Source organism: Thermobia domestica, chromosome 4, assembly GCF_964235325.1.
Source record: "Thermobia domestica chromosome 4, izTheDome1.hap1.1, whole genome shotgun sequence".
Lineage (NCBI taxonomy): Eukaryota > Metazoa > Arthropoda > Insecta > Zygentoma > Lepismatidae > Thermobia > Thermobia domestica.
In genome coordinates, this window is record NC_137457.1 from 310251487 (window position 1) to 310271937 (window position 20451).

At 35.4% G+C, this 20451-nt stretch overlaps 1 protein-coding gene across 1 annotated transcript in view; it reads left to right on the forward strand.

Annotated features, from left to right (window-relative positions):
• The window catches only part of LOC145684301 (uncharacterized), a 34193-nt gene extending 18350 nt beyond the window's left edge, over window positions 1-15843 (forward strand). Inside the window, exon 2 of the mRNA XM_081756476.1 lies at window positions 14595-15843. Within this exon, the coding sequence (XP_081612602.1) occupies window positions 14595-15648 (1054 nt within the window). The 3' untranslated portion in view covers window positions 15649-15843. The remainder of the gene's footprint in view (window positions 1-14594) is intronic.
• The last annotated feature ends 4608 nt before the right edge of the window (window positions 15844-20451 follow it).

A 20451-nucleotide genomic window follows, 5' to 3' on the forward strand; every position in this document is an offset into this window, starting at 1 on the left:
TGACACTAACAGACAAGAAAGAAGACTGATCAATTTTGAAAACAAACTCTGTTACCGAGCGTGAGGTGAACTAGAGAAAATATACGTTACTATAGGTATCTTTACAATATTAACACATCACATTTTTACACAAATAATGTAACCGAAATGTTCAAGATTGGGAGTCATGTCGCTTGCTTTTGTAGTACGCATGGATATCGTAAAATCCTGGTTGAAGAAAAATCTTTATGATCGGTTTAGTAGGTCAAAAAACCGTAAGATAATATTATAAATCAGGATGTTATTAAAATGTTTGATAGAACTCCAGGATGGCTTGGATTAGTCCAGAACGATATCCAGTAGAGAAGCTTTATTCCCATGGCTATGAGCCTTCTGGTTCCGTTATTCACAAATTGAATCAGTTTCCTATATAACCGAATCTCTACTAATGTTTAACCTCAAGTATATATTCTATTTTCTTCAATGTTTATTAATCATGGTAATATTACACATCGTAAATTATTATCAAAATTTCAAATGAAATATTAACTGTTTTCGGTCGTGCTTCATACTGTCGGAAGATTGACCCCATATGCAAATGAAATTATTGGAGATTATCAGCACAATTTTAGACAAAATCTATCAACTATCGACCGAATATTTACCATTCGACAAATACTCGAAAAGAAGTGGGAATACAATATCCCGGTACACCAATTATTTACTCATTTTAGAAAGTCTTATGACTCGGTTAGAAGAGAACCATTGTACATCATTCTTACAGAATTTGAAAGCTAATTAGGTTAATTAAGTTATGTTTAATTGAATCTCAAAGTAAAGTCCAGGTAGGAAAATATTTGCCACGAAGTTTTACGTCGAGAATGACGTAAAACTAGGAGATGCGTTGTCACCATTATTATTGAAATTTGTCCCTGAATGTACAATAAGGAAAATCAAAGATAGCAATCAGAGCCTAGAGTAGAATGATATTCACCATATTATGAGCCGTTATGATGTTATTCACGATGTGCTGATGATGTAAATTTAATAGGGGATGATAAGCGTACCAAAGAAATGCAGAGGTCTTATTAATCGCTTGCAGGGACTTGAGGTTAGAAGTAAATGCAGAGAAAATTAAATGCATGGCAGTTCGTCGGGATTGTAGTACATCAAATTATTGATGCGTTGGAATATCAAATAGTACTTCCAGTAATACTTTCAAATATGTAGGATCAGTACTAACAGACGGAAACCATATTCATGAAAAAAATGAAATTTTAGCTAAAAGTAGGAAATTCATTTTATTATTCCGTTTAAAATTTATTGTCGGGAATTCTGTCGAGGAATTTGAAGTATAAAATATATAAAACGATAATGATGGCTGTTGTTCTGTAAGGTTGCGAAACATGGACTCTTACTCTGACGGAAGAACGTAGACTGAAAGTATTTGAGAACAAGGTCCTGTGATGAATATTCGGACCCAAGACGAACGGGAATGGGGAATGGTGGAAACTTCATAACGAGGAACTACATAATCTATACAGTTTACCAAACATTGTTTGGGTCATCAATGCTAGGAGGCTCAGCTGCGTAGGTGGTATAGCCTGGATGGTAGAAGGTAAGAAGCTTTTGCTGGAGACCAATCGGAAAACAATCATTAGGAATATTTAGATGCATATTGCAGGAAAATATTAAGATAGATCTCGGAGAAATATTAATAAAAAGTAGAAACCGATACGGTTGATTAAGGATAGAAGTCAGCGGAGAGCTTCTGATAGCGTGGAACCTCCGGTTTCCATAGGCCATAGAGTTAGTTAATTAGTTATATATACAGAAAATATATATGCTTGTATTTTATATTTAAAATGTTAGTGTACTTCATAATCTACATTTATATAAAGTGGTTTGAACAATCATATGAAACATTCATGCTACTAAAAATCGAGTTGATTTTGAGTTTAACGTTCCTTTCGGCAGCGAGGCTATATGAGACGGGACCTGCGTGAAAAAAAATCCAATTATATCACTATGCCAGTAATCTGTAATATTTTTTATTTATTTACACTAAAAGTTTACTAGCTTTATACTTTATAGTATGAGTATTAGCTGCTACGTAAGACGTAATTATCTAGCCAGTAAACATTGAATTTAATTAGAAAGAAGGAATAGTTGTTATAAAAACAAGGTTTCGAAAATTAAGTGTGTGAAGTGAAATTAAAGTGTATTTCAAATTCGAGGTTGGATTGGAAGTAGATTTTGCGTAATAGTGTAATTATTTCCCCTGCAAGCTCTTCAATAGTGGACAGTTCAAACAGTCAACCTCATCATTTTCCTTATTTCGCTTCAGTGTTAATGGAATTTAGTATAAAATTCGGAACGTGGAAAAACTGATCTAGCACTAATGAGAATTTAATGTTAACATTTTGTAAGATTTCATTTAGGAATGGGTAAGAGCAAGTTCATGCGAGATTTGTTTGAAATTCGACTCGAAATAGATATTTTTATCTCTACTCGAGATCTGGATTCGAAAAATTTCCTCCAACTCGACTAGAATTCAGATAGAGTTTCGAGCCAAATTAAGCCAAATCTTGTGCGTAGTTTTTAATGCTCTGTTCAAGTATCCTACATAAACAATATAATTATCATCTATGGTACCTATTACTACAACTTATATTATTATTATTATTATTATTATTATAACGTCATGTGTGAACATGAAAGAAAGAATTTTTAAAATTTATAGGACACCGGACAAACATTCGAAATTGCTGGGTCCTGGTTTAGGATTGACAATGTCTCAACCGGCCCGGCTCACACCTTATTTACTATCGAGCTGAACTGAGAAGTGAGCCGACCCAATAGTTCACCCAACTGAGGCGGCTCGAGCTGATGGCTCACCGAGCCCAACGAACCGAGCTGATGGCTCTTCCCAACGAGTTGGGTCGAACCATCGGCTCAATCGAGCCGACTCTATTTCTCATCCCAACCGAACCGCAAAGAGCGAATGAATTCTATAGTAAGTTTGCCTCCATCGCTAGCCCTACTCACTACTTGTGGACTTCAATCACCATAAACAACACGTTGAGCGTACACGTTTATCGTTTATCACGTTTAACTTTATAATTCCTGTTTTACTACTCTAGAACTTGACTTTGGAAACATCACCAATGATACTGCTCCAGTTCTGATAACATTCATAGTGCTATGTTCTGCCATTTACCTGCGCATGCGTTGGCGTCTGTACTGATTTTATTTAATCATATCTGGGCTGCTGCTTACTTTCCGCTAGTTTCGCGAGAAGCTCGTATCCTTTGGTGATCAAAACCAGATGAAACATCAACTTGCAGTTCCAGATAATAGCCTATTGCCCATACTGGTAAATCTTTGGTTAGTGTATTTCTTGAAGCAGAATTTCTTCCTCTCAAACTTTCAATGTGGATTCTGTCAATATCGTTAGACGACCGGCTATCTTGCCCATCTAGAAACTGCTGCTCAAGATGCTTTTCTTGATGGAGAACATTTAGTGGCTGTCTTTCTGAAGTCGAAAAAGGGCATGACACTACTGGCGCTTCGGAGTTCTGCAACAAGTTCACTCCTGAATGCTGTGCGGCTCTATGGCCTTTTTTTAAGAACAGTCTTTAAGCTAGTGATATTTCAGGGTACGCGTTTGGCTTCACTCTCATGATCGCTTCATCCAAGTAAATGGTGTCCCTCAGTTAGTGTTCTGACAGTGACGTTATTCGCTGTGGCCATCAATTATGTCTCATGTTACTACATCTGTTCGTGGCCTTCCTTATGTTTATGACCTGTCCATTTATTGTCGCTCCCGTGACCGTGCACGTATAGGACTGCTTCAACTTACGCTGAATCGTTTTACACCTGTACAACGTAGACAGGGTTTCGTTTCTCTCTTGGGAAAACCAAGTGCGATTATTTTGGTCGGTTACGTACATGTGTTTTAGATCCTTATTTTTATTTTCGTGGAACACGCTTTTCGTTTGCTAACAGTGTTCCGTTTCTTGGCATACGATTCGACCGTGAACTAACTTGGTGTGAACATGTGCGTGATCTAATATATACTTGCTTGCAAGCGATCAACAATTTTTGAGTCGTCTCCCATCGTTCTTGGGGAGCTGTTCGTACAGTACTTCTACGTCTCTACAGTACCCTTATGCGTTCTAAAATGAATTATGGTTACAGGGCTAATCCCTTCGCTACGTAATATCTTCTTCGTCAGCTGGAAAGTTCACCATCTTGATATTCGCTTGTATATAGAAGCTTTCCGTACTAGCCCTACAGAGGTTGTTCAGCCTACGTTTGGCCGATTTCGTCCCTCCCCTCCCTGGCAGATTAGACTTACCCGACCTAGCTCGTGGCGTCCTGCAGTGTTGTGTAGTGGCTTCCTAGGAACGGAGTTGTTTTTCCGTGCGGATGACTAACGCACAAAACAGGACCATTGTTGTGAATATTGTGTTAAATTTTTTCCAAGTGTGTGGGTTTCCGCTGTGTGAGCAAAATGCCGCCCAAACTAAGCCGGTTTCGGGAAGGATATGTTTCGGCTCTTATGACACCCACTTAGTGTTTCTGTAATCAGAAAACGGTGCAAGAAAAATGGTTGTAACATCAGTTTAAGTGGAATAAAAAATGTTATTGAAAAGTACAAGGGCAATGAAGCTCCACCATTTGGATCACCAAGAAAGTTGCCGAGGAAGCGGGAATGCACCAGGGCCACCTGCACCATGCAAAGGAAACTTCGCAAAATGGCAGTGCAAGAAAATCCACCAACACAACGGTGTATGGCTAATCGTCTTGACGTGTCTGTAGGGGCTGTGAGCCAAACCTTACACCATCATTTCACGCTGGAAAAAATCACGAAAGCTCGCGGACATCTTCTCACAGATGCCCTCCAAAAGGAACGAAAGTGTAACGCCCGGAAGCCATACGAATGGCATCTGGCAAAACAAAGGTGTTTGTACGTCGGAACGCTCGATGAAGCATCGATTTACATTTCCGGGTGCGGCAAAACCGAGAGGAATGCATCAAGAACTTCAGAAGGTGGGTCCGTGTGTGTAGAGAATACTTCCCAAAAGTGTTCATGGACGTTACTGGCTAATTTTACCGAGGTAAACTGAAGATTCGGAGGGTGACAAAGAACTGCAAAATGAATTCACAGGATTTTCAGGAGCAGATCATGCGGCCGATCAACGAACATGAGATTCCATCAATGTACGGAAATTACGCCAATCTGGTACGCATTCACATGGACAAGGCCTCATCACATATCTCACGATCGTTCCTCGTATTCTACAAGGAGATAGAGAAGGTAAGTGTATACAGGTGATACCTTCCAATAAGGTACCTGTTAAACTGTTGCTGAAGGTTGCTTATTTGCCACGTAATATGGTTTGAGAAATAAAGTATTACGGAAGATACATCACCTTTCAAGAAGCAAAGCAGCAACTACACAAAAATAGCGTTTATTGAATGAACACATCCATCACCTAAAATTGAACAATAGAGAAAATGTAAATGATATTTACAAATTTACAACATTAAATCGAGTAGTACAATGGTCGGGGTCATCATCAAATAGTCTGTCCATGATAACTCTCGTGCGTTCTCATGCGTTTATGAAGTCCCTTTTACACTATAGATTCGTCATGTTTTTGTTGTAAGCACTGAACATACTCACAAGTTGAAGAGTCCCTTAATGGTCGGCGGCTTCAGCTGAGACATCCTGTAGGCAATGGAAGACTGTAGTTACCAAATGAGGTGGATCGTATATTCACAAATTGCTTTATTGACGAAACATGAACGAATTATGATTTATCGTTCCGAATGCAAGCTTTTATACTGTTACGGGGATTTTTTTTGCAAAGTTCCTGCTTTACACTTGTTTTCAATAAAGAGGAAAATGTTTTCCTTTTCCGATAAAATAATCACCTTGAAGTTGTTTATATAACATATTTTGATTGTTATTGGAAATTCCATTTACGTGTTGGTCATAGAACTTGTTTTTGATTTTAGATTAGTTTCCTGTTTTTGTTCTTGGGTCAGTTTTGAAAGTGTGTTCAGAGATGAACCGTCTCAAAATTCACGTGAGTATTTAATTAATTCTTTTTCCTTCCTCATGTTCATAGAAACATGATACTGTTAAATCTCCAGATGCAAGTCGTATGGACTATTGTGAATATGCATTGCTGAAGCGGGCTTTACGAAAACGGCGTGAGACAACTGTGGAAGGGCTTTGGAAAGCTGTGCAAAGGGAATAGCACAAGATTTCCCTTTCAGTTCTTCAGAGAAGCCTATTGTGGAAATTATGCTGTCTGGCTATTGTTAGGAACCACGGGGAACACATGGAGCACTTACGGACCTGGCGCCATGGATTCTTCTAAATTTTTAGGTAAATCGAAATTGGCAAAATGTAGACTGAACAACCTCTATACCTAGCCTGAATGTTGATGCGGATTAATCTTCTCTCCATCATCGCAGATGTTTGATTCTCTGTTATTTTAAGCCTTCCTGGTCACCACTTCCACCACACCTTAAAGCACTCCTGGTCACCCTTCTTTCGTTCTTGAAGCGGGTGATCACTATCGTTTCTATACGGCATGGCCTCGTGTCGGACAGGCTTTTGTGATTCGTGCATTATAACTGTTAGATGACTTAGCTCATGCTGTGCCGGATACTTATCCGTTTCTTCCCGTTCCACCCTGGAAGCTTCACTGTCCTCCTATATCATTTCCGTTGGTGTGGTTTAGTAAGTCTAGGCGGTAATGAGCAGGCGGACTGTGTGGCAAAGGATGCAGCTCTTCAAGGAGCACTGGCGACGCGGCTCCCTAGCACAGATTTTTACCCGTTGTTCACCTCTCTCTTTTACACCAAAGGCAGTCGGAACGGGACCTCGCACATTACAGCAAATTGCATGCCATTAAACCACGATTAGGAGTCTGGACCTTTATTTTCCAACAATCTCGTTGAGATGAAATACTTTAAATTCGACTGCGTATTGGACACATTCATTTGAATTATGTATATATTTTTCGTGGCGAGCCTGTTCCACAATATGTGTTTAGTGGAGATCTTTTATCTATTCGTCATCTTGTCAATTGTTGCGCTCTGGCTCGACATCGACAACGTTACAAGCTTCCAGAAGACGTGCCCTTGCCACTTGGTGACCACATTTGTTTCCTTCATAAAATCCTGCTATTTTTAGGTGAGCTTTAGGCTTTACATGCAGTTTAATTCTAACCCGTGTGTGGATGTTTTTCTTGTATTTTAATTAAATTATTCCTAGTTTTGTTATTATTGTCTTTCGTTTTTGGTTTGTTTTTCTGATTAAGTTATGTCAACAGACGGATGCAAAGAGACCATGTTGTTGGCACAATAAAATCTCTCTACTTCTACCTTCCAACCAAACCGGCTCGAGCTGTTCACACTGTTGAATTGAACCGAAACGATTGACATCACTACTAGGATTGTTCTTCTGTTTGGACCCGAAAATCGACTTCGCAGGTCTCAGCCTTGTTGGCGACAACGTCACTATATACTTATACTGGTACTCACGATATTAGATGCTGCCTTGTTATAAAACTTTCTTGTCATATTGTTATCGAAACGAGACGAATTCTGAGCACTGGAGTAGTGTCCCCTCTCGTGAGCAACACAAAAGTAGAGGACATTGCTGCTTATATTTCTTACGGCTTTCGCTTTCCAGTATAATCAGGCCATCATCTCAAAACGAGTTGAGTTTAACTAGCGATCCATTTGTCAAACTCTACCTGAAAAACAAAATTGGCTCGAAACTCGACTCAAGAAAATTATCTTGCACTTGACTTGGGCCCATCCTTAATTACGTTGAAAGTCGTGACTGTAAATCACTAGATTCCGAACTCGTTTACCTACGGAACAGCTTTGAACGCATTACGAAAGGTCTGGAATTCTTTTTGAATGTAATTCAACATCTCATATAGTCTCAATGCTCAGCGACGTTAACCTCTGAAGTTACTATTAGCTTGGCATTTTTTTCCCCACTATTTAGGAATTTAACATCCCAATTTCGATTCTTGACTCCCTCTTTGAAACTATTAATTTTTTGAAACTTAATATTTTAATAATCCCATGTAAAAAATCTCAGCGAATAAGTATATTTTGTTGTTAAATTCTTTTTTTTTTTTTTTTTTTTTTTGTCTCTTCATGTCAATTCTTCCTCAACAAAATCCTTTGAGAGTACGAATATTCGATTTCTTTTCATGATGATTGTAATCTATGATACAGATTGAAGTAATAATATTGTCTTCAACTGCTTTGTTATCCAGTTGCCGTTTTTATAATGCCATTATCTTAAATTTTGACTTAAATATTTATTATGATTAACATGTAAAAGCTCACTTTCTCCAACTGAAATATTGGATCCTTTATGGAAAGCACTACCATATATATATATATATATATATATATATATATATATGTGTGTGTGTGTGTGTGTGTGTGTGTAACTTACTATGCTGAAATCTTACACATCATTATTAGAAAGAAGCAAGACAGCTCTCTGGGCAGTTTTGACATATTATGAGAGATTGTGGAATTTGTAATTCATCGAACAGAATATATCAAACTAAATGATATGGTGCTTTGTAACTAACTCGAAAAGGGATAGGATATGTGAAGAGACAAAGGAAACAAAAGGATGGTAAACAGTAGAGACTGTGACAGACAGAGAAGAAATATAGTGGCAAACAAACCGAGTACGATTGATTGCGTCGAGTGGCTGAAAATTATATACTTTCGATACAGTGTTCACCCGGTAATAGGCCGCTGGTAGGCCCTATTTCTAATGGAGTGTTGTTCAGAAAGAATAGTTATGCGTATCAGAAAAAAACATAGATAGATAACATGGTGACAATAATAATATTCTAATCATAATAGTGACACAGATTGTAGACTTTAAGCTAATGGCGTGCTTATTATTAATCCAATCTTCGTTTACCATTAGTAGCTCGGCTGCTGCTACTTCACTCCTAAAATGACGAAAGTCCTTACTTTCCTACGAAGTCAGAAACTATTTTTTCTTGCATTGTTATGGATGAAAATATAAATAAAACTTTTTTTTACTTACAAAATTATACAAAACTTTTTTTTTCACTTTCCAGATTTGACCTTGGGAACATTCACTTATAAGTTTGATACTTAAATCACTACACTAATTCCTTATTTTCGTAACCCATGAGATTTGATGGTGTACAAGTAGATTTGAAGGGTGTAAAGAAAGTTCCTTGATACAGTAAACAAGGTATTCTTTTAATATGAAAAAAAAAATTGTAGGAGAATGAAGGATCTCTTTGCAATACCATTGCGTATATTGCGAGCTCTTGATAGTGTTTTATTTTATTAACTAAATTTTATAGCCAAAAGCTATATTAAGTAAAGAAATAAATGTTTCATTTTAACGTTCCAATACCGTGTTCATTCTTATTAAGCGGTAAGGTTTTAGAACAATATTCCCAACGTATGTCTGAAGATGTGTTAGTTCGTAGGCTGTTTTTTTTCTATTAAAGCTCAATAAAATATTCATATAGTAATGCCAAGCGAGCGACATTGAGTGAAGGCGGATTGATCCATTGCTTTCTTTATCACGATTCAATTAGTATGCGGACCAGTGTTCTAGAACCCTGCTCCTTTAGGCTAAAGGAGATGGTGATTTAATCAAGAACGATGATGGAAGAATGGGCGGAAACAGGAAGTTGAGAGAAACAGGAATACTCCGAGAAAACCTACGGAAACAATATTGTCCAGCACAAGTTTACTTGACCGGGATAGACTCACAGACTCTTGCGCATCAGAGGTAAGAGCTTTACCACTAATGGACCATGCTCCAAAAATTAAAGAAGAAAGACAAGTACCAGGCCCTACATACCTGAATATTATCTTTATTAAACTTAATGTTCATAAAGCTTCTTTTCGTCAATGTTTTGTAATTAATGTCGCAAATTATCCGATACTTTGTATTATGTGTCAAAGAAATAAATGCTTGTTTCTCGCAAGGTAGTATCGTCTGCTCTTTGCTAACAGTAATAGTATGAAAATAAATTACCACACCTTATCGCATATCACACAAAAGTGATATTCCTGTTTTGCGGTTAGTTGAAACAGTATTTCTCAATGCCATAGAGAAAAATTAATTTCTTTTTTCATGCATTGTAGGAAAAAATTAAAAAAGAAACTAGAAAAATTGTTCGATGTAAAGTGCTTTGTATCTCTCGAATAAATCACTAACTGTATTGCCAGTGCATAACTATGCCTCCAGCATTTTTCGTAGAACTATTATAACAAGGTTTCGCTATCACGTAGTGTGCGACTGTTCGGTGCCCTCTCCGTAATTTATTTCAATATAAGGATAGAGATATATTCTGAACGTGTGAAGTAGTTATAAAAACAAAATGAGATAAACTGAGCTTTTCAAATCTCTTTCACTTTTATTCATCATTTTTGTGTATATTGGGGATGATAATGAGGGAGATACTAGTAGTCCTAAAGAGGAAACAGATTTCTAAGTTAATATCAAATTGAAACCACACGTACTTAATAAGGATTGAAGTTTCTGCTTTACATGTATAGTTATTATTTTGTTTCGGATTAATAATAGCTATTGTAATTCATAATATAGTTTTCTTAAAACAATACGAGCAATCATATAAAAATACCGTTTAATATGACATTAAATCGAAATCCTAAACAGTTGTATTAACTATTTATTTTATTTCATTTTTAGAATATTTACATATACATACCATGTTTATTATCTGATGTTTAAAGTACTACTATTATCTATAAATTCAATTTCATTAGGAAATAACTCTATTAATCTTGCGATCAAAAGAAGTGTATGAAACTGTTGGTTGTGTTTGCGTAGTGGTAGAAATAAATATTTCATCTGCTTTCAAAGGAATAAGTGAGTAAGGGTGGTGCCATGACGAACGCTAGCACTATTAGAGGGATGATGGATTTCCGAGATGAACAGCAACCTGAAACCAACCGTCTATATTCGAAATAAACTTACATGGGCGGTTCCACCATTGTATAGGGGTTTTAGTCTCTACTCCATTAGCTCCTCTTTCGCGTCTGTTTACCACTTCATATGTAATGGTTGTTCATTACAATAAAAGTTGCAAGTATAATTCATAATCGTAGAATTTTATAAAATGTATTCAAATCCTAATCAAATTCCGTTTCCAAATACAAAATTCCTACCTTCTCTCCAGTAGGAACTTAAATCAGGATACTTAAAATTAATAATAATCAGTTTAGCTAATTGGTTCATTTATTAGGAATATTTACCTATTAGCAGTATCCTGATATAGCCATACCAATACAAGATTTCAGATTAAAGAACTCACGCTATATTTGTCATTGGTTTGATTCGGTCTTTAGAAGTGGGTCTTTAAAAATATGTTTTTCTAATGTGTAAAGTAACAGTAAGTAGAGGTTTCAAAACAAGTATCACGTCAAGGAGAAAATATGTCCAATGATTATTTAAAAAAAAAAAATCATTTTCTCTCGCGTCTTTTGTGCGAGAGATCTAAATTTGAATCTGAGAGCAAATCCGTTTTTTTAATATGAAAGCGTATATGGTTTATTCTAGAGGAAGATGTTTTACTGGAAATCTTGTAGAGGGGGAAGAGCAACTGAGTACGTAAGAAGTAGTGACTATTTTCATGAATACATATATCATACAAAAGTTCTTTAAGCTCTGATACTGAAATATTATTATTTTTTCATATATTACATGAGATGCAAACGATAGTTGTTGTATTTCTGGAAGCAATATTGCCTGAGAATGCCCGTGAGAATTTGTAGGTTCATAAAGGGTTGGAAACTAGTCTTACAACCTTGAGAAAGAAGCTATTACATAGCTTCCTCTTCTCATCTACGAATTTATCGCTGTAAAACACATATAGCATTCGAAACGGATATTTAATTCTAAACCGAAAACTAGAATTTGCACGTTGTTCTTCCTCTGATCCACATGATTCCTTAGCTTTACTGGAAGGTGTTATTTTATCAAAAACATCGAAATTTGCAAAAAAACGACAATGGAACGAATTAATTTGTTTATTCGCGCCAAAAATCTCATTTCTAATGAGAGGAGACATGGGAGAAAAATATACGAAATAAAGAAAAATTGAAACCGGGCCTAAGCCAAAAGACACTGAACAGTATGTTTTGTAAGAAACATTTCGATTGATTTTGTCTTGTCTGTAGAGGCACATACAGGGTCCGTAGAAATATTGTTTGGTACGTTTAAAATTGTCTGAAGACAAGTTGAACAGTATACCACATTAGATCTTGCGGCTCAGTAAATAGTTGTGAAATACTAGCTTTAAGTTAAAAAAACATATATCTAAATAAGGAGAGTTTCCTGGCTGTTGACGAAAACCAGTACTATTTTATAAAATGTTGGAGCAACGAACCGCATATACTGAGAGGAATAGAAAAGATTCAGATGCTTCACAAGAAGTGGAAATATGCTACGTAGCAATTGATACCGAGTACCATCAAAAATTATAGTAAATTGCCGTAACAGGATTGGAACACGAGCCCCGTCTTTAGCAGTCCATGACTTTACTGTATGAACTCCCTCCATTTGCTTGTTTTCGTACCATATATCAACGTATTTCAGGCACCAATTTAGTACATGAACATGAACATTGAAGTGAAATAAGTAGAATTATGAGATTGAAGGTTTCAACTGCTCTCTATTGCGAGACTCTTGGAGGAAACTCTCTTTCATATATAACCATTATTATACATTTCATATTCATAATTACCTTTTGTAACAAAACTAATTTCCTAATTAAATGCAATATATAGACATTTACAAAAACAAAGAAAACATAAACAATCAATGTAAATAAATGAGAAACCTAAGATATTACAGATTACTGTAATTAAGATTTAGTTAAATTTTAGGAAGTACACATCTTCAATATGATTGTTCAATTTTCTTTATAAAAGTGCAGAACATGAGTTACAAAATTTTACGTCCCACGATTCTGTCGGCTACGCTAAAGAATACGGTGATGAAGAATGAATGAAAATGGTAGAATGAACAAAAGGGGAGAACTCCCAGAAAGCCTACGATCACGGTGTTTGTTTACTACAAAGCTCACTTGGTGGAATCTGGGATCGAATCAAGGGCCCATGCTCCAGATACGATCGTTCTATCACTAAGTCACCGCGGGCTTTTTTTAAAAAAAAATGTTTATTCTCTCTCTCTCTCTCTCTCTCTCACTATATATATATATATATATATATATGTATGTATATATATACTTGTATATTGAAGCAGATATAAAAAACATGAAAAATTTTCATTTAAGTGTGCTTTCAAATTGGTATTTAACTCAAAAATTGTTAATAAGACTAGTTGATTTACAGTTTGTCTCTTTGAGGAACCTGTCTATATGAGACCTATACATACTGATTAACATAGATTCAAACTACATGGGCTCCTGCCGGTAATCGAGACCTGTTCTCATTACAAGAATGTTAACTTTCCTTATATTAACGTCTTCTTATGTATTTGATGGACTTGGTGAATAAATGTGACTGAGTTTTGAAACGTTACTCTTCAGCTAATATTTCTTTCTTCAAGGATTTAAATTAGACATCTATGATTTTAAAATACATGTATATATATTCAAAGAAAATAAATAAAACAACTTACTATACTCAGGCTCAAACTGCCGCACTTTTTTTCTAGTTGTTGGAAAGCATTACTAAACACGTTTGACCACAGAGGCAACTTGTACGAAAACCGTTGTGATGTTGCTAATAGAATCGTTCTCGGTCTTCTGTAATTTCAACAAAAAATGCTGATTGATTTCCGATATTAGAAGTGTCGTTGAAGTGCGAATTGAATGTTCATCCCAAAATATATCATTTTCTACACTTTCAATTTTACGTATTTGTGAGCTTTCCTAATACCTGTGGCGAGTCATTTTCCCTCAAACTTCCCCCGGCATATTCTTCAAGTAATTATCTAACAGACTACATTTTCATAACAGTAAAAGCTTTTCGCTTATGATTTTCTTATTTTGCTTCCTTTTATTTAAAAAGTGAAAATAACATTTCTTTACTACACTACTTTATTTATAAATCCCAAAGAAAGAGTAAATATAAGAAGAAAAACGAGTTTGTAATAAAAATGTGAAATTTACAAAATATACGTACTCTTTTTTTTTTTTTTTTCTGACGACTGTACTTTGGAACTAACTTAAGTCCGGTATCGTATATGTACATATATGTACATTTTGAGATAGAAAAAGGAAGGGCATTTTGGAAAATAGAATATAGTTCTGTGTTCCATATTTCTATAAGAATTCACAAAACAGCATATTAGTACCATACTTCATCCTAAGAGGAATTAATATGATTACCTGGCAGTTCCTCATATTTATGATGCAAATAATGTCGAATGCAATACAAGTATGTTCCCATTATTGCTGTATCTTTCATGGAAGCATTTTCCATTTCTTTGTTGTTCCTTATCTGCATTGATTTCTTTTTCTTGTTTACTCAATTCCTCACAAGTTTCATAAACATATTCTTTCCAGAAAAGCCAGAGCCCTTATTAAACGAAAAGAAGCTATCAGTGATGAGAAAACAATTCCAGATGAGAAATCTCATACTTGGAAGAGCTTTATAAAGGGATTACCTCACCAATGTCAATTTTGCGGAAAGGTATTCACTACGAAGTCGAATTTGGCAACACACACGCAAACACATACGGGTGAAAATCGTCATAAGTGCACGGTCTGTGGAAAGGAATACAACTATCGTTATTTGAAAATACATACGTTAATGCACACAGGTGAAAAACCTTACAAGTGTAAACACTGTTCAAAGGGATTTGAAGAGAAATCACGTTTAGCATCACACGTGCGAATACATACAGGTGAAACACCTTACAAATGCAATGTTTGCGGACAGAAATTTAGACTGCGTTCTTATTTGGCAAGACACGTGTTTATTCACAGTACTGAAAAACCTCACACATGCAGAGTTTGTGGTAAAGGTTATATTTTTAATTGTGAATTGGCCGGACACATGTTGAAACATACAGGTGAATACCCCCATGAGTGTGCAGTATGTTCAAAAGGATTTAGAAGGAAATCAGAATTGGCATCACACACCTTAATACACACTGGTGACAGACCTTTCACGTGCCAAGTATGTGGTAGAGAATTTACTAAGAAAAATTACTTGAAGAGGCACATGTTAACACACACAGGTGTAACGCTTCACACTTGCCAATTGTGTGATAAGAGATTTACGCACAAGTCTTCCTTGGAAAGGCACAATTTAACACACACACGTGTAAAGCTTCACACTTGCCAATTGTGTGCTAAGAGATTTACGAAAAGGTCTTACTTACAAACGCACGTGTTGACACACACAGATGAAAAGTCACACACATGCCAAGTGTGTAAAAAGAGATTTCCTAGAACCTCTCTTTTGAAAAGGCACGTGTTATCACACTCTGAAAAAAATCAAACATGCAAAGTTTGTGGTAGAAAATATGCTAATAAAACACAATTGGAAATGCATATTTTGACACATACGTGGAAGGGGACTTATGAAAAACGTCAGCTTTTTCTAACGGCTTGATACACACCAATGAAACACGTCACGTGCAAAAGAGTGCCAAATGGGATGTCTTCCAATTTCATGTTCCGTAATGCGCGTCGTGTGAAAGTGACTCTGTGTCTCTAGCTTGTCATATATAAGAAATTGAATATTAGTACGTGTATATACAATACTGGTAATATTTCGTTTTAAATTTTGATAAGTGATATGTTTTCAGGCCTGAGTATCATTATTTCTTATTTCAAAACAACATCTTAAAATTATGCAAGTTAGTCAAATTCATGGCACTGAATGAGACGAAAAAGAATATTTAATCTGTACATACATCTATACCGGGAAGAATGCCAGTGATATAATATACTTACAATAAGTTCTGAATACTTGCAAGCGCACTGAAGTCGTCTTAACCTGTTCACCACTAATTTTAAGACACAAATACAAACGTCGGTTTCATGTGAAGTACCTGCACACATTTTACGGGGAATAAATGATATCACATCCATTATAGGTCATTAGGTGGTAATTATCCCGAAACTTCGTATTGTAAATACGCACGTTTATCTTCCCCATAACTAGAAATCGCATGGTTTTAAGTCAGGGATCAGAAAAGAACCAAGCTACCTACTAATCTATATTGCAAGATCTGTGTTCTAGAACCTTTCCCTATTTCTCCCTGGATAAACCATGCATACGCTCATTTTAACCGTAAAATTAGTGGTCGACTAGCCCACTTTAGCCTCACACATGCCTTTATTATTATATAAACATAAATTTCATCAACTTGTAGAGCATTTAAACTAAATTATTTTATGTAATCCTTATACATACTGACTTCTTATATGTTGTTCACTGTTCTTCCTTTGTCGTCGTCTTCTTTGTTTAGAGTAGTTGATAGATGCACCAGACTTCAAAGTCCTCGTGTTCTGAGATTGCATAGACCTTATATCCCTCCTTGATTTAAATAAAAAAATTTAAATCGAAGGGACCAAAAACTGTTTTTGAATTTTCGGCTCCGTCATGATTATTACGTAAATACAGCTTACCTCAAATTCAACATAGCGTGCAGGGAATGCAGCTATATAACCATTATTATACATTTCATATTCATTATTACCTTTTCTAACAAAACTAATTTCTTAATTAAATGCAATGTATAGACATTTACAAAAACAAAGAAAACATATAAACAATCAATGTAAATAAATGAGAAACCTAAGATATTACTGATTACTGTAATTAAGATTTAGTTCAATTTTAGGAAGTACACATCTTCAATATGATTGTTCAATTTTCTTTATAAAAGTGCAGAACATGAGTTACAAAGTTTTACGTCCGACGATTCTGTCGGCTGCGCTAAAGGATACGGTGATGATGAAGAATGAATGAAAAAAATGGGAGGAAAGGGGAGAACTCCCAGAAAGCCTATGCTGATGGTGTTTGTCTACTACAAAGCTCACTTGGTAGAATCTGGGATCGAATCAAGGGCCCAAGTACAAGATGCGATCGTTCTATCACTAAGTCACCAGAATAAAAAATGTTTATTCTCTCTCTCTCTCTCTCTCTCTCTATATATATATATATATATATATATATATATATATATATATATATACACTTGTATATTGGAGCAGATATGAAAAACATGAAAAATTTTCATTTAAGTGTGCTTTCAAATTGGTATTTAACTCGAAAATTATTAATAAGTTTAGTTGATTTACAGTTTATCCCTTTGAGAAACCTGTCTACATGAGACCTATACGTCCTGATTAACATAGATTCAAACCACATGAGCTTCTACCGGTAATCGAGACCTGTTCTCATTACAAGAATGTTAACTTTCCTTATATTAACGTCTTCTTATGTATTTGATGGACTTGGCGAATAAATGTGACTGAGTTTTGAAACGTTACTCTTCAGCTAATATTTCTTTCTTCAAGGATTTAAATTAGACATCTATGATTTTAAAATACATGATTATATATTCAAAGAAAATAAATAAAACAACTTACTATACTCAGGCTCAAACTCGGAAGTGAAGCGTGTATTTAACTAGTTTAAATAGTAAAAAGTAAAAAAGGAAAACTAAAAAACAAAACACTCAAGGATAGGTTGGAATCAAAAACCATTTCTTCAGTTTTATGACTAAGACATTTAGGTTGATATGTGCGAAAGTATTATTTTCTATACCAAATTTCAACTCCAGTCTCGCAGCTAGTTGCAACAAGTGAAACAGGGTACTAGGAATCGACACAAATGAATCTTTGCCTCAACCTAAAAATGATTTTTGTAATGACATTTATTGTATTTCTGTTGTGTTTTTTTTTTTTTTTTTTTTTTTTTGTTATTTTGTTATAGGAATCAAATTAATTAAGCATGACTCAGCTCGAAAGCTTGCTTTTTTCTAGCAATTTTTAGCTATGATTTCAATCACTTTTTCTCGTTAAGTATTGGCAAAACTAATGTATCCGTGGTTTCGCAGTATAAACAAGTGAGTTCGACAGTGTCCGTTTCGGCGAGTAACTTATGTGTTGTGGTGCACTTTAATGAAGAGAGGAGTGGGATTTCCTTTTTCACCTACACTACAATTACACTTTCTTTTACATTTACAGTACATCATTCCCCTTCTCTTTTATAATCTTTCCTTTTTCATTTTACACTTCTCACGTCTCTTCAAGTTTTTGCCCTGTTCAACTTCGCTTTCAGCTCTCATTCACTGTTTGGATTTCCTTTCCGATTTTGAACTTTTCCTGATTTTGACCTTTTACCTGATTGTGTCCTTTCTTAACAGTTGTGTCCTGTATTTTATTCAATGTTGTTCCTGAATCATAAATACTCTGGGGGACCCGGACAAATCCACCAAATGACAAACCTGCCAATTACCAAATGCGCCAAACGCGAAAATGGCCAAATGTGCCAATTGTGAAAATGGACAAATCAGCCAATGGACAAATCTGCCAATTACCAAATCTGCCAAACGCAAAAATGACTAAATGCGCCAACCGCGAGAATGGACAAATCCGCCAATTACCAAACCTGCCAATTACCAAATCTGCCAATTGCCAAATCTGCCAAACGCGAAAACTACCGCGCCAATCATAAGAATGGACAAATCAGCCAATTACCAAATCTGCCAAACGGAAAAAACCCAACTCTGTTTGTATTATCATCAAATAACTGGATAATCTAGTAAAAATCATACAGAAAGAAAGTATTTACGAATATCAAGCAAGAAACTAAGAGTAATTAATAGAAAGTAATCAAATCATCGCCCACATATTTGAGAGTTTGAACGAGGTAACCATTTACAATAACATTACCGTTTACTTAGTGGGAGAGACTGGGGCTGGTTGACGAACTGCATTTAACTTCTTCATTAGTTAACATAATGAGTTGTTGCTGTTGTCATAAAAGAGCGATCTATGGATGCAGATGCCACCTTCATATGGAATTTCTAACTTGCGGATTATGTCGTCTATTAGATAAAGAGTGTTTTTGCCAGTCTGAAGTATTTTTTCAGTTCGTCATATCACAGAATCGTCACTACTTGGAGTACAGAGATAAGTAATATAGCATTAGTTAGATCCGAACTTTGTTTTTATGGATATTTAATCAATAAAACGTAAATGCCAAACCAAAGCTAAGTAATTACGACTTTATTGCACAACATGGGCTTGGGGTTAGTTGGCGTATAGCATTTGGGGTTGGTTTGCAAGTGCGCCAAACAACCTCGTGTGAAATTTTGTTTCATTTTACTTTTATTGTTACATTGTTTGTTTTATTGTTATGTAGTTTACAGTTCTACTGATATTTTACTTCGATGTTATAGAATAGCATGCACGTATTGGATTACTGTCAGAATTTAGAAATCGAGATACGACTGTATGCCGGACCCTGAATTTTCTGGATAGGCCTAATTCTCAGGATCAAGAATATTTTGTATGTGTTCTTTAGTTACAAAAATAAAAGCCTAGCTATTGCTTTTTCTTTCTTTATGGAAAGTAGGAAATAAACTGCATTTCTCGATAATTCAGCTAAAACATATCTTAGTTTCTCTTAGCTACTTTGTGAACAGCGGGAAATAAACTACATTTTTTGATAGTTCGGTTATTTTATTTACATTTTGAAATAATATGAAGAATTAACCTACACCAAATATTAAAACGAATGTGATTTGATAATCTTGTAGCTTTCAATGTCATGACAACCAAGCTAGAATGAAAGAAAGAAGTTTTCATATTTCATAATGCTGATTCTTTTAAATCTTGTGAATAAAAGTCATTTCAAACTTCAAAGAGCCTACTTCATTGCAATATATATATAATGGAATTTAGAAAAATAACGGTTATTTCTAATAAATCCATTTTTGTGTGTGTTTTGCTATATTTGAAAAGTATGCCAACTATTCTCACAATATTAGCCAACCAGCCCCTTAGTAGGGATCGGTTGGCATACTCCGTTTTAAAGAAAGAAAAAATATTTCTCGAAAACTGTAAGCAACAAAACAGAAACAAAAATTGAATTTATTAGAGGAAACATTGGTCTGTCCGTACACATCCATTACGTTGCAATACAGTGCACAATCTGCTCATACAAAATAAAGAATGAAAAGTTCGCCAATCAGCCCCGGTTTCCCCTATATGGTTAAAAAGTTGGTTATTTTGTGAAGACTGGAGAGACATATGATATAAAAGTTCAATAAATCGTACATGCTCTAACGCAATGAGAGATAATTTGCTTGTAATTATGTGTTTATTTTGATTAATTTATAACTGTTAAAAATAAATGTTCATGTTATTTGCTGAAGTAATTGCACCCTTTCTGCTC